This window comes from Molossus molossus, unplaced genomic scaffold, assembly GCF_014108415.1.
Source record: "Molossus molossus isolate mMolMol1 unplaced genomic scaffold, mMolMol1.p scaffold_m16_p_21, whole genome shotgun sequence".
NCBI classification, from domain to species: Eukaryota; Metazoa; Chordata; class Mammalia; order Chiroptera; family Molossidae; genus Molossus; species Molossus molossus.
Genome location: NW_023425357.1, coordinates 39882103 through 39894155, shown reverse-complemented (window position 1 = coordinate 39894155; position 12053 = coordinate 39882103). Strand labels below are relative to the sequence as shown.

Here is a 12053-nt window from a genome sequence, read left to right as displayed (position 1 = left end):
GGCCATTCATGTGTGGAACACCCTCCCCACACTCTAATGGCTCCCGGCTGTGCCTAACAGCACAGCTAAAGGGTTCAAGGGGCTGAGGAGCCGCCGGTGTTGAGCAAGAGGGAAAGTGACTTTCCCAGGACTGGCAGAGCTGTAACCCCGAGTCCTGGCTTTCGGAGTCTGTGAGCTCCCGAGCCCTTTCTTGTCCACTCTGCCCACGAGCTCCACATGGAGAACAGCAAAGACAGGTATGTGAACTCGGAGAGTGTGCTGGGCTTCAGCTGAGTGGTTCCCTGTTCTCCTCGAGGACTTGGCTGTGTTTTCCCAAAGTTTATAGCAGATATGTGCCTAGAGGCATTCACGGAGGGTCATGCGGCTAAATATTAGAGGTAGAAAAGACCATGGCGGTCACAGGGTTTACTATCTTCAATGTATAAATGTCGGCATTGGCAGACGGTCTACTTTCTAGTTTCTGTGGGAGCTTCTCTTAGAACCTGGATCTTCCAATCCCAGACCCTGTCCTTTCCAAGAGAGAAGGGCCGTGTACACCAAGCGGCACTTCTCGGCAATCAAAACCTGAGCTCAGCCATGGTCTCACTTGACTGTATAGTTCCCCTTGGGAATGGATTGAGCAGCTCCCTTTCCCAGCGAGGAAACTGCAGATAAACTTCACACATCTCATAAATGTCAGCAGAGGGCCGGTAACTGAGCCCTCAGTAGTGAGCCCTATGTGAAAAGGAGGCAAAAATAATAGAAGACTTTTTGTCTGGTTACCAGGAAGTTTACCTGTCTAGTTAACATGATGAGACATATCAGAGGAAGAAGAAATAGAATGATTCAAAGCAGTATCCTATAGAAGTGAATTGGTTTTGTAAAGCCCTAGATATAAGTTCATGCTCCACTACATACATATTGGAAGAGACACTCGAGTTCTTTGAATCTCAGCATATTTATCTTTATAACTAGAATATGAATAGTACCTAACTTTTGGCTTGTTTGTGAGAATTGCATGACATAACAGATGCTTACAGTGTACAACCTCGTGCCTCCCATGGCCAGCAGTGTGGCCAATAACAACCGCTCTTCTTTGTGCTGTTACTGCTGCACACTGTGGAGAGATCACGGGAGCTCTCAGATGTCAACTGCAGGATGTGACCTCCACCCATGTCTTTGGCTATTGTGAATAATGCTGCAGTGAGCATGGGGGTGCAGCTGTGCCTTTAACATATAGTCACTACGAAACAGTAACAGAGGCTCCTCAAAATGCAGATGGCAGCTGACCCATTCTGCAGGCTGTACCTTATCAACTCCTGCACTGGACAGACGTGTCCCCGTGTAAGTGTGCTGAGGACCGCAGGTGCCACTGCAATGCACTGTGGCGAGCACTGTGAGGTAGAAGGTGACATCAATGTGCAGATGGGAAATCAGTGCCCGGTGAGCAACTTGGAAAGAAAGGGGGAGAGCCCTGGCCGGTTTAGCTCAGTGGTTAGAGCGTCGGCCCACAGACCAAAGAGTCCTGGGTTCGGTTCTGTCCAAGGGCATGTGCCTCAGTTGCGGTTCATCCCCGGCCCTGGTTGGGGTCGTGCGGGTGGCAACCAATTAATGTTTCTCTCTTTCTCTTCCTCCCTCCTGCTCTGTCTGAAGATAAATGGAAAAATATCCTCTGGTGAGTATTTAAAAAAAAAAGGAAGGGGGAGAAAGAACCAGGTGGAAGAACATGGACAGTCCAAATCCAGGGGACGCCAGTTCTACTTCTGAGAACAGGACGTAGCTCCTCGCTGCAGCTGAGTGTCAGCTGTGAAGAGTCGGACAGATGGGACCACAGCAGTGAGCAGGCAGGCCACGGTGGCAGCTGGCGTGCAGGGGCTCGAACAAGAGCCTTAGGAGGAGTAAGAGCGTTGAGATTATTTTGGGGTGAAGGGGCAATGGGGAGCCATTTGATCATGTGTCGTTTTGTTATTGTTTAACTGAGTATGAGGTGATGTTTGGCCGTGTTTTAAGCCAATCACTTTGCCTCCAGGACTGATGACACAGGCAGGGGAGACTGCAGGCCGGCACCCCAATGGAGGGGCCGGGAGGAGTCCCGGCAGAACAGGAATCAGGGGAACAGCCATGGAAAGAGTAACATCTGCTACATCTGCTAGAACCCAGGTCAGGACAGGTTTTAGGTGACTGTAGGTTTCTGTCCTATTAATGTCTTCACCCTGCGACTCAGCCCCTTCCTCAGCCGCTCCATCAGCCTCATCGCTCATTGACTCAGGTTGGGGACGGGGTCAGGGCGGCAAGTCCCATACTAGTTTTCTCTTACTTTTCTGGGTCACAAAGCAATGCTCCTGATAGAGCTCCCTAAGCTCGTCTGGCACTCCGTCAGCTTTTCAGAGTGCTCAGCTGCAGGCAGATGGACGGAGCTTGCTTTCCTGGCCTCCTGGCCCCGGCCATGGTGCTAGGCGAGCCACTGCCTCACCGAGCCCAGGCTCCTCTCCCCTGAAGGATAGTAATCCCTACAAAACACAGTGGAGTATGCATTAGCTCCTATGTGCATACCCAGCAGAGGGACTGGAGCATAGGAAGGTATTCAATAACTTATAATCACTCTACTTATTTTACAGCCAGTATCTGTATTTCCCTCAGTTCCCCAGGGCACACAGGCCCAGCTGAGAGTTACATAGCTGGGAAATCTGCTCCAGAGAGAAATTACTTAGCATAAACAAATCTATGCAGAAAGTGGTCAGAGGCGAAGCAGACATCTGTCTGTCTTCTAAATCTCAAACTTATTTACATCGCATTGAACCTCAATATCTCAGACCCTTTTGAAACTGGAGGATATGATTTCTGCAGGGCTTTCCCAAGACCTCTTGCCTCTAAAATTCCCCATCCAGGCTTTCACAATGAACCCGCCTGTACCTTATCGGGCTGTTGGCAGCATCAGGGTCTTTGGCATGTACTCTCCCAACCACTGTGCCAGCGGCTGCATTTTCCTGGACTTCATGGATGTAACTTGGGGCCAGGAACATGGGGGGCTCGTCGGCATCTTCTACTGCAATCTTGACCGTCACAGTGTCCTTGAAGGGCCCATTGCTGATGAACTTTGGGTCTATGTGCACATTGGCTGCCTCTATCTTCAAGCTGTATGCTCTCTTGGTTTCAAAATCTACGGGCTGACAAGAACGAACAGAAGATTGGCAACCAATTCCTTGGAAGAATAATGAAAGCGAAAGGCCTGCTTGTCTTACAGGGCAGAGTGTGCAGTTCCTCAAAGTGAGAAAATCAGTGTCTATTCAGAAGCCAATTACCTGAGCCATTTGGTCAGAAAATCAGACAAATCAATGGCCGAAATTTGGAATATGCTTCACAAGCAATTCTAAGAGCGCAGGACACAGGAGCACATGACCTAAAATGAACCTCATTCTATACAACAACACTGAGGCTGTCCAAAGGCCCCCAAAATCAACTACATAGAGAAGGACTTAAAACACTACAGAAACAAATGTAATGGACTATTCTGTAAAGTACTGACTATCTTGGGAATAAAAACACCCACTGAGTTTCAGCTGAAGGTATCCTACAGACTGTTTCCCTTCGCACATACACACCTCTGGCTTCATCATGTTGACAGCCTCCTTTTTTTAAAGTTTCTAACCATGTAGCATTTTCCAAAGTCTGGGACCCTGACCAGTAGGGATTTAAGGAAGTTTATGAGCAATTATGATGGGTTTGGTTTGTGAAATCACATTCACTTACTTACTGACACAATTATTCCTTTTCCATTCTTCCACTTCTGAACACATCAAGAATAACTCAGTATGATGCTGATTTTTAATGTATCTGTTATGCTTCTTTACCTCCCTTTTGAGAGACGAGGCTACAACTCAATAGTCAGATAACTATTTTGTTTGAATTGTGTTCATTTTTAAGATACCTTCTATTTATAGCAAGTCATAGGAAGATAAGAATAACGCTTCCTTGTTATAAGAATGTATATATGTAAAAAATGTCCATTTGAAGAAAAACAATTATAAACAATATAGATTTTATACAGATATGGAAATAAAAAGTGGGGGGAATGTAGCATTTGAATGGCTGCAGTTACTGGGAAATGGGCAGTGACTCCCTAACTCTGGACGAGAGGCAAAGAAAGTAAAACTGTGGCAGACACAAGTCCTCATGCCCAGGGAACAGAACTTTCTAAGGAGCACTCTGGATGACGCTGAAATACCAAGTATCTGGAAAGACTTGGGTCTTTTAAGGCAAACGTCTGCCTGCCATGCTGCTGTCTGGCTGGCAGGTGCTCACTTGGAATAGGTGTGCGGTCATAGGGCTTAGCCTTGACCTAATTCCACACAACGTCAGAGGAAGGATGGCTCTGGTTTCAGGAAAGGTTAGCCACATTCAACACCCTTGCCACGTCTCCACCATCTTCCCACCCTCGGGTTCCCGGAGTGAGGAACGCTCCCTTTCCCGATGACAACCCCACCCCAGCCACGGCACCGGCCCGGGATGGGAAGAAGTTTCTTTCCTCACAGGGTCACTAAGCAGAAGAAAAGAATGATGTTTATAGGCTGAAGGTATGAGATTGCTGCACTCTGAATTATTAGATAAGATTAATAAAAACACTAGAATAGGATAGTTCTGAGACCTGATAAGTAGAAAATGTCTAATCTCAGGTAGTTTGGATATTCCTAGAGCAGAACCTTTGACCTTAGTTCAGGCATATGCTCAGGGCCATATTCCCAATGCAAAGCCCTGTGGACATTAAGGATGGTAGTCACGCTGCAGTTGGATTGATGCTTTTTGGATCCCATGCAAAATGCCCCAAATCTCTGCAAGCATTTGTCTGGAATGCCCTTCCCTACTTTGATGAGGTTTTACTAAGTTTTCTGGAGGTCAACCCAAGCCTCACTGCCTGGTATGGTCCTCCTCGGCCCCTCAGACAGATCAATGTGGCCCTTTAGCTGCCCTTCCACAGCTCCTCGTCTTCAGCCCCTGGAAGGTGGGGAGCCTCCCAGAGGATTCTGAGTCTTGTTGATGTTTGCTGATCCTTGCCTCTAGTGCCCAGGAATGAGTGGACAAATGATTAAGCAGCAATCACTCTGACTAAATGGAAAGCAAGGTAGATGGACATTTCAACCTTGACCTAAAACACACTCCCCACCTCCTTCCAAAAAAGACTGAAGGTCGTTTCCCATGTGAACATTTATATCCATGTTATGAGTAGTTAAAATAAAGCTAAATGAGGTAACTCACTATATAAACCATAAAAATCTCACTACCCCCTCATTTGCTAATCCTACCTCTGAAAATTCCCTCTGAGGGACGAATTTAAGAGAATACCAATATTTCAAAAATGCACGATGTTTGTTAGATATAGCGGAGGGTTCTATCTAATCAGGGGAAATGTACACACAAAACACCAAATCCAACTGTGAGATTTTATTAAGGAAATAATGGTCCACCCATAGGATGGATGTTATGCAGCAATTAAAAAAGATTATGTATATTATAGGACAGCATGTAAAATGTTTACAATGTGACATTAAGCTAACAAATCAGATCACCCTGTGATGTCAACTGTGTTAAATGTTACATATCCCTATCAATATACCTGTGGGCAAGGACTATAAAGAAATAATTAGACATAAAGATGGCTTTGTTAAAACAGGGAATATTTAAAATGTTTTCAAATGCTGCTTTCACACTGTTTTACAGAGTTTATTTGGTTGAAAGTAAATAACAAAAATGGTGCCAGGCTATCTCTGTGATAACTACGAGTTCCACTTGGTCAAGGGTGTTGCCATGAACAGACTGATTTCCCCAGGAGTCGACCAAGCCAGCGATAGATTTCTTCTTCACTCTGGACTGGCTCTTCTTCAGATCGGCACAGAGGCTGTCTGAGCAGCCGGGAGCAGCTCTCTCACTTACCACTGCCCCTGACATGCATGGGTCTGACACACAGTCAGCACTCAAGAAATACCTGTTGCTCCTAAGTGCTTCAATAAATGAATGGCTCTACCTCCTCAATATCTCTTGAGTTCTTCACCTTCCCCGCTCTGTCTTCTCCCAATCTTTGTATTTTCTCCCTTGAATTCCAACAACAGTTTTTCAACTGGTCCCACTGTATCCATCTCAAAATCTTTGAGACTGAACTTTTTCAAGTTTCTTAAAATGGTCCTGTTTCCATTGATACCTGGTTCCAATGAGTCCTTTGGGAGCTCGTTTTTCTGCCCTTCCTCTCCTTACCGATCTAATAAACTCCTACTCATCTATCGGAGTCTCCGCTCGAGGATTGTCCATGTAAGAAGTCATCTATGTCCCCGTTCACGGGTCTTATCACACTTTATTACAGTTGGTTCTCAACTGGGGAGTGAATTTGCTCTAACTTACCTCAGGGTTAATCAGGCAATGTCCAGAGCTGTTTTTTGTTGTCCTGGTTGCTGGGGTGGGGCCAGGAAAGCTGCTGAACACAGTACCGTGCACAGACAGCTCCCTGCAAGGACAGTGACCTGTCCCGAAATGTTACTAGTGCTGAGGCTGAGAAACCCGCTCTGAGTTCATTGTCCTTCTACAATGCTGCCCTGTTAAACCGGGACCGCCCTGGGCCAGGCTGTCTCTTCAACTTGGATGCCCACCTCTCGCAAACAACCTGCCTCACAATTAACACATCATAACTCTTGGTAGAAAAATGGGCTAATAAATCAAATGAGTGAGAAAAATATACTAAAGAAGATTTTTAAAAGACAAAAATGTCCCGGCCGGTGTGGCTCAGTGGATTGAGCATCCTCCCATGGACTGAGAGGGCCTGATTTGATTCCCGGCCAGGGCACATGCCTGGGTTGTGGGTTCGACCCCCACTAGAGGGCGTGCAGGTGGAAGCCCATCAATGTTTCTATCTTTCCCTTCCTCTAGCTCTAAAAAAAAATTAATACAAACTATTTTTAAAAAACACCCCAAGCTAAAAATTAAAATAAAGAAATAAGAAAATAAAAGACAAAAATGTTTCCATTATCTTTTCATATAGTTTTATATTATTAAGTCATACGTGATGACTTCCCCGAGGACCCATCATTTCACTCTGATAAATTCACCTCGCAATTTTTTTTCCATTGGACATTTGGAACTTTGTGCTTACTCTGTTTTAAAACTAAACAGCAGTGTTTTATAGACTATTATCCTTTTGCTTGGAATAAACACACTGAATTGGGGGGAAATGTGCAAATTAATCTTATGTAGAGAACTCAGTTATGATGTTTGAGTTCCATGGGGTGACTAAAATGTTTCAGGATTTTAAAGACACAGTGTGTGTTTATGCCCTGAATACACTGAAAACAGGTGACAACCTGAGCATAACCAACTACCCAATTACTGCAACAGCAGTGGATGGGAGGCGGAAATCGCTGAAGTCAATGCTCGTGTGTCAGAGTCAAGCAAGAGGGATGGTATATTAATTAACGCGCTAAGTTGACAGCTCCGTGCCACATGCAATTCACACAGTGACTTTTCTGGAGGAGAAAACAGAGCGGGTGATTACCCAGCCCCTGTGGTGAGGACTGGGCTTCTGTGGCCACACCATTCATTGTCACTAACATTGACTTTTCCAAGTATTTAAAGCTCACCCCAATTCCTTATCCTTTCACAACAGAGTCCCCCGCCTTCTCTTTGTTCTGTATGCTATGATATTTCTCCCAAACCCAACAGCGCCTTCCAATGCTGTGGTAAGTCAGCCCCCAGTCAGCCCCCAGAGCATGTCTCTCCCTGCTCCTTACTGAAAGATTCTCCCCAGGAATTCCCCCACCCCACCCTCACTTCCTCCCCAGCTACTGGCCTCGTCATTGATTCTTCAAATTAAATTTTTAGGTGTTACAGTCCTATCTTTTTCATCACATTGAGGAGCTTAATATTCATGCTAGAAAAACAAGTTGAAAATGAAATGCTTGATTAAAACCAAGGTAATCCCATCACCCAATTCAGATTTAGTGCTCCATATGCTTTGATGACAGAGAGGTGTTGATTTCTCAAGTGGTGAAGTGGGGAGGAGGGGCCCTGATTTGGAATAGACTGTAACTGCTTCTTCACTGAAGTGAACCCTGTCTAGCTCTCCTTTATAAGCCCGTTCTGCCCCGTCTGTTTCAGGGGCGCCCTGTGTTTGCCGGCTGTGTGACTAGGGCGGGCTGGAGGAGTTCATCGGCCTGGGCTCCAGTCTCCCCGTAATTACACTGAGGTCTCCTTGTCCACAGGAATCATACTACAGATTTTTTATGATTTTTGTGAAAGGTAAACGACAAAGTTTTGGGAAGAGGCTCAGGCTTCTTCGATATTTAGTATTGAGAAAATGTCCGATTTTAAAAACAAAGCAAGGGGAGTGAACCAATAAACACCCCATCGTTGTGAATTAATCTCAAGGACACATTGTTAGTGACAGTTTAGCTGACTATGGGGGAAGGACCACTATTGTTTCTCGGGTTGAATTTTGAGAGAAAAATCACAGCAATGCAGTGGAACTTGGATATTGCAGATCAGAAAACTTCTGAGCAGCCCAGATGAACAGACTCAGTTGGCAGAGCCACAGGGGGAACTCCATACACGCTCAGGGCTGCTTCTCCAAAATCTAGATTTATCAAGCTGTCTTTCCTTCCGTGGCAAAACTGTGCCAAGAACTAACCAGCAATCGCAGGCAGGCATCACAAGTCTCCTTTGCTAGCTCCCCAACTGGAATATAGTTCTGCTATTTCCCCAGAGCTCAGAGCTCAGCTGCAAAATCAGGTCAGCTCCCAGATGCCCACATCTGCATTGTTGAACCGTCAACTCCGTTTCCCGCCACGTGGCCTTGGCAGCACAGGCCACACACTGACCTCTGATTCCTCACCTACTCACCTTTCTCAGCTTCACGACGCCCTCCTGTGTTTCATAGTCCGTGGTGATTTCAAACAGCTCCATACCGTCTCCGTCAACAACGCTGTATGTGACTAAACCGTTTTCTCCAATGTCGGGGTCTTTAGCCTTCACTCTGCCGACTTCCTCCCCGGAGACAGCTGCTTCTGACACAGACATCTGGTACACGCCTGAAAGAAGAAGACATCTAGTTCCATTTTCCCTTTTATTTGTCAGCTGTAAGACTTTAGGTTCCATTGAATCCCAATACATTTCTCAAAGGGTTTGAAATTGAACTTCCTACTGATTGAAAACATGAAAAGAAATGAATGGATGGAAGAACCCGCATGGCTGGCTTGTCAGAGAAAAGTGCTCTACAAAGAATGATGAAACAGTACCCGGGTCCGAGGGGATGTGGTGGCCTCACCTGCCCCACGTGAGGACGGAAAACAACGCCCAGTTCATTCTCATCAGCAGATGATGGAGAGCCTGCCAGCTCTAACATTCAGGCAGCCAAGGCTTCTTTTCATACCTCTGGGATAGTCCGTGAGTCAATTCTAAGGCTCACATACATCACTGCTAGATTCCCGGGGGGTGGGGGTGGGGTGTAAAAAAAACTTTCCATGTAAAAGCCTTCACAGTTCCATATTTATTTTAAAATCAAATGCAAATTTTATCTTTCAAGGTCATGACCCTTCAAAATGAATCTGACTTTCCTCTTTCCTCACCTCCTCACCATTTGATCGAACATCAGCTCACCTGGAAAGGTATCCCACAGTGTGGCCCTCCCATGGGTATTTGTTTCACTCTACTGGGAAGTTAATACGTGCCAGGCACTGTCCTAGCCCCTGGAGATTCAGTAGTAAATGAAATTGTCAAGACTGCTCCCTTAATAAAGCACCCTGAAGAGAACGCCCAAAATGTGTACCCACTGATGCCATTGCTAGGAGGAAGGGGATCATGGTAGGATGAAGGGCAGAGGATGAAGGACAGAGCCTGTGTGTAAGTGTGTGACGGTGTGGAATGAATGTATGTGCATGAGTGCGTGTGCCTGTGTGAGATGTGTGTGGCTGTGCATGCTTGTGTTAAGTATGTGGGGGTGAGGAGGAGAAAGCTGGACAGATTGATTTTGCATGGGGTGGGCAGGCATCGGAACTCCCCTGAAGGGACTGAGAATGACATATCCTGTGACTGGGGATAAAAATGACACAAGAAGGGAACAGCGGATGACAAAGACCCTGAGGTGGGAATGTACTGAACACAGGGCAAGAAGATGGTGACCGGAGCCTTCTGTTAGAGATAAGGGTATGTAGTGGATGGGGGCCCTGCTGCACTGAGAAAATATAAAAGGGCAGTGTAGAAGATGTCCTACAAGCTTGTTTCAACTTGGTGGGAAGCCACTGAAGAGTTTTCAGCAGGGAAATGAGACAGGAGATTACTGGTGTTTCCACCTTTGAAAAATATCCTACATGAAGCAGTATGGAGTTGCAGGATGGGGGGCTTCGCCTCACCACTCAAGGTGCTCAACCTCCCAGGCTTGAGTTGCCCTCACACAGGTTCTGTCTGTTCCAGTGCTCTCTTCACATTTATGTGTATCACTGGGCTTTGGACCCACATCCAACTAAACTACACTGTGCCCTCTGTGTAAAGGACAAGTAGAAAGTGGGAGCCTGCAGGTGTCTACCAACTTACATGAGGGTTTAAAACACCTGCTGGGAGTTGATTTTTCTCCAAATCTCATCATTTGCATCCATGGCTATGAAACTGGTAACTGTAGAGTCACAATGTATCTTTACCAGGTGATTGGAGAGAGTGAGGTTATTAACAGCCACCTGCTAATAACCCCACTTGGCCTTTCCTTCTGGCAAAGCGGATGGTTTCACGGTATGGACAATGGAGCGTGCAGCTTTAGAGGCTATAGGAGCCTTAAGTTTATTGGGGATGCTGAACCTTGTGCGTGATCAGCCAAATCAGTCTTTCTTCATCTCTTCTGGGTCTCCAGGACAAATGGCTATTGCCTGTAATCCTCTATCTGTTGTCCCCCTTACCTAGATCATTGTCTTTGGAATCCTTTCAAGTGACCATGATGATTTCACCAGGCCATATTGGTTGCCTTCCTTGTTCCCTCATTTGCAAAAAATGTCACCTCTCCGGGGATAAACTCATAGGCTCTACCAGCTACTCTCCTAATCTAAGGAAGAAGGCACATGCATGGTGCAAGAGGACTAGCGCACCAGCATCACTGTGATCATCCCCAACCTCTGTCTCTGCCTAGACGTACGGAAACATCTGTGTTCAAAGGCTGGCTTTGGCACATCCTTTGGGCAATTTACTGAGCCTTTCATGGAAGCCAATTTTACCTGTAAAATGGAGGTTCTCAGAGAGATTTTCAGTAGCAGTGACTAGTCATTAAAACATGGTAGTTATAGTTATGGTTATTAATAGCAACCTTTCAAAATCATTTTTTCTTTCATTTCCCTCAGCAATTCTATATATTTTGTAGCAGATAGACCATAATCCCTCAGATAATAACCATGGCCAACATTTGTTGACAAGTTATGCCCGATAACACTGGAAGATTTTATACTAGCTCATTTAGTTCTGACAACATACTGCTCATTAGGTCCAATGGACGACTGAGTTTTCCCAAAAGGCCAAAACAACATCTCCTGACCCCACGCTTCTTTAACCTTACTTTGCCAGTCCCACTGAAAGGTGAGGTCTACAAGAACTCCACCTAAATCTGGGCAGTCTTAAAACTCTAGTGGAAATGATGCTGTAGGATTTCTGAAGCTAGGTCACAATAGGCAGTATGGTTTCTGCTGGTGCTGCTGTCCCTGGGGTCTCAGTCCTAGAACCTATGCAAGCTACTCGATGGAGAGGCCCCTCGCACAGTAGCCCACGGCCAGCGCCAGCTCACCAGCTAGTGGGCAAGCCTGGAAGTGGGCCCTCCAGTCCCACTGAAGTGTCCCCAGTTGATGCTACGGAAACAGAAACAAGCAGTCTCCTCCACATTTTGCCCAAATTTCAAACTCATGACAAAAATAATTATTATTGTTTTAAACTGCAAAGGTTGCGGGCAGCCCGTTACAAAGCAGTAGATAAGTAACTCAGGGACTGTTATGCCCAGGTTAGAAATGAGAACACTGGTCAGAGACAGGCTCACTAACTACCAGATTATATTGCTGGCATAGAAAAAT

At 45.9% G+C, this 12053-nt stretch overlaps 1 protein-coding gene across 1 annotated transcript in view; it reads right to left on the bottom strand.

Annotated features, from left to right (window-relative positions):
- Positions 1-12053, bottom strand: part of CDH11 (cadherin 11) — a 149481-nt gene that overhangs the window by 24534 nt on the left and 112894 nt on the right. The window contains exons 7-8 of the mRNA XM_036275464.1: positions 8857-9044; positions 2893-3146 (exon numbers count right to left, since the gene is read on the bottom strand). Coding sequence (XP_036131357.1) covers positions 2893-3146; positions 8857-9044 — 442 coding nt within the window. The remainder of the gene's footprint in view (positions 1-2892; positions 3147-8856; positions 9045-12053) is intronic.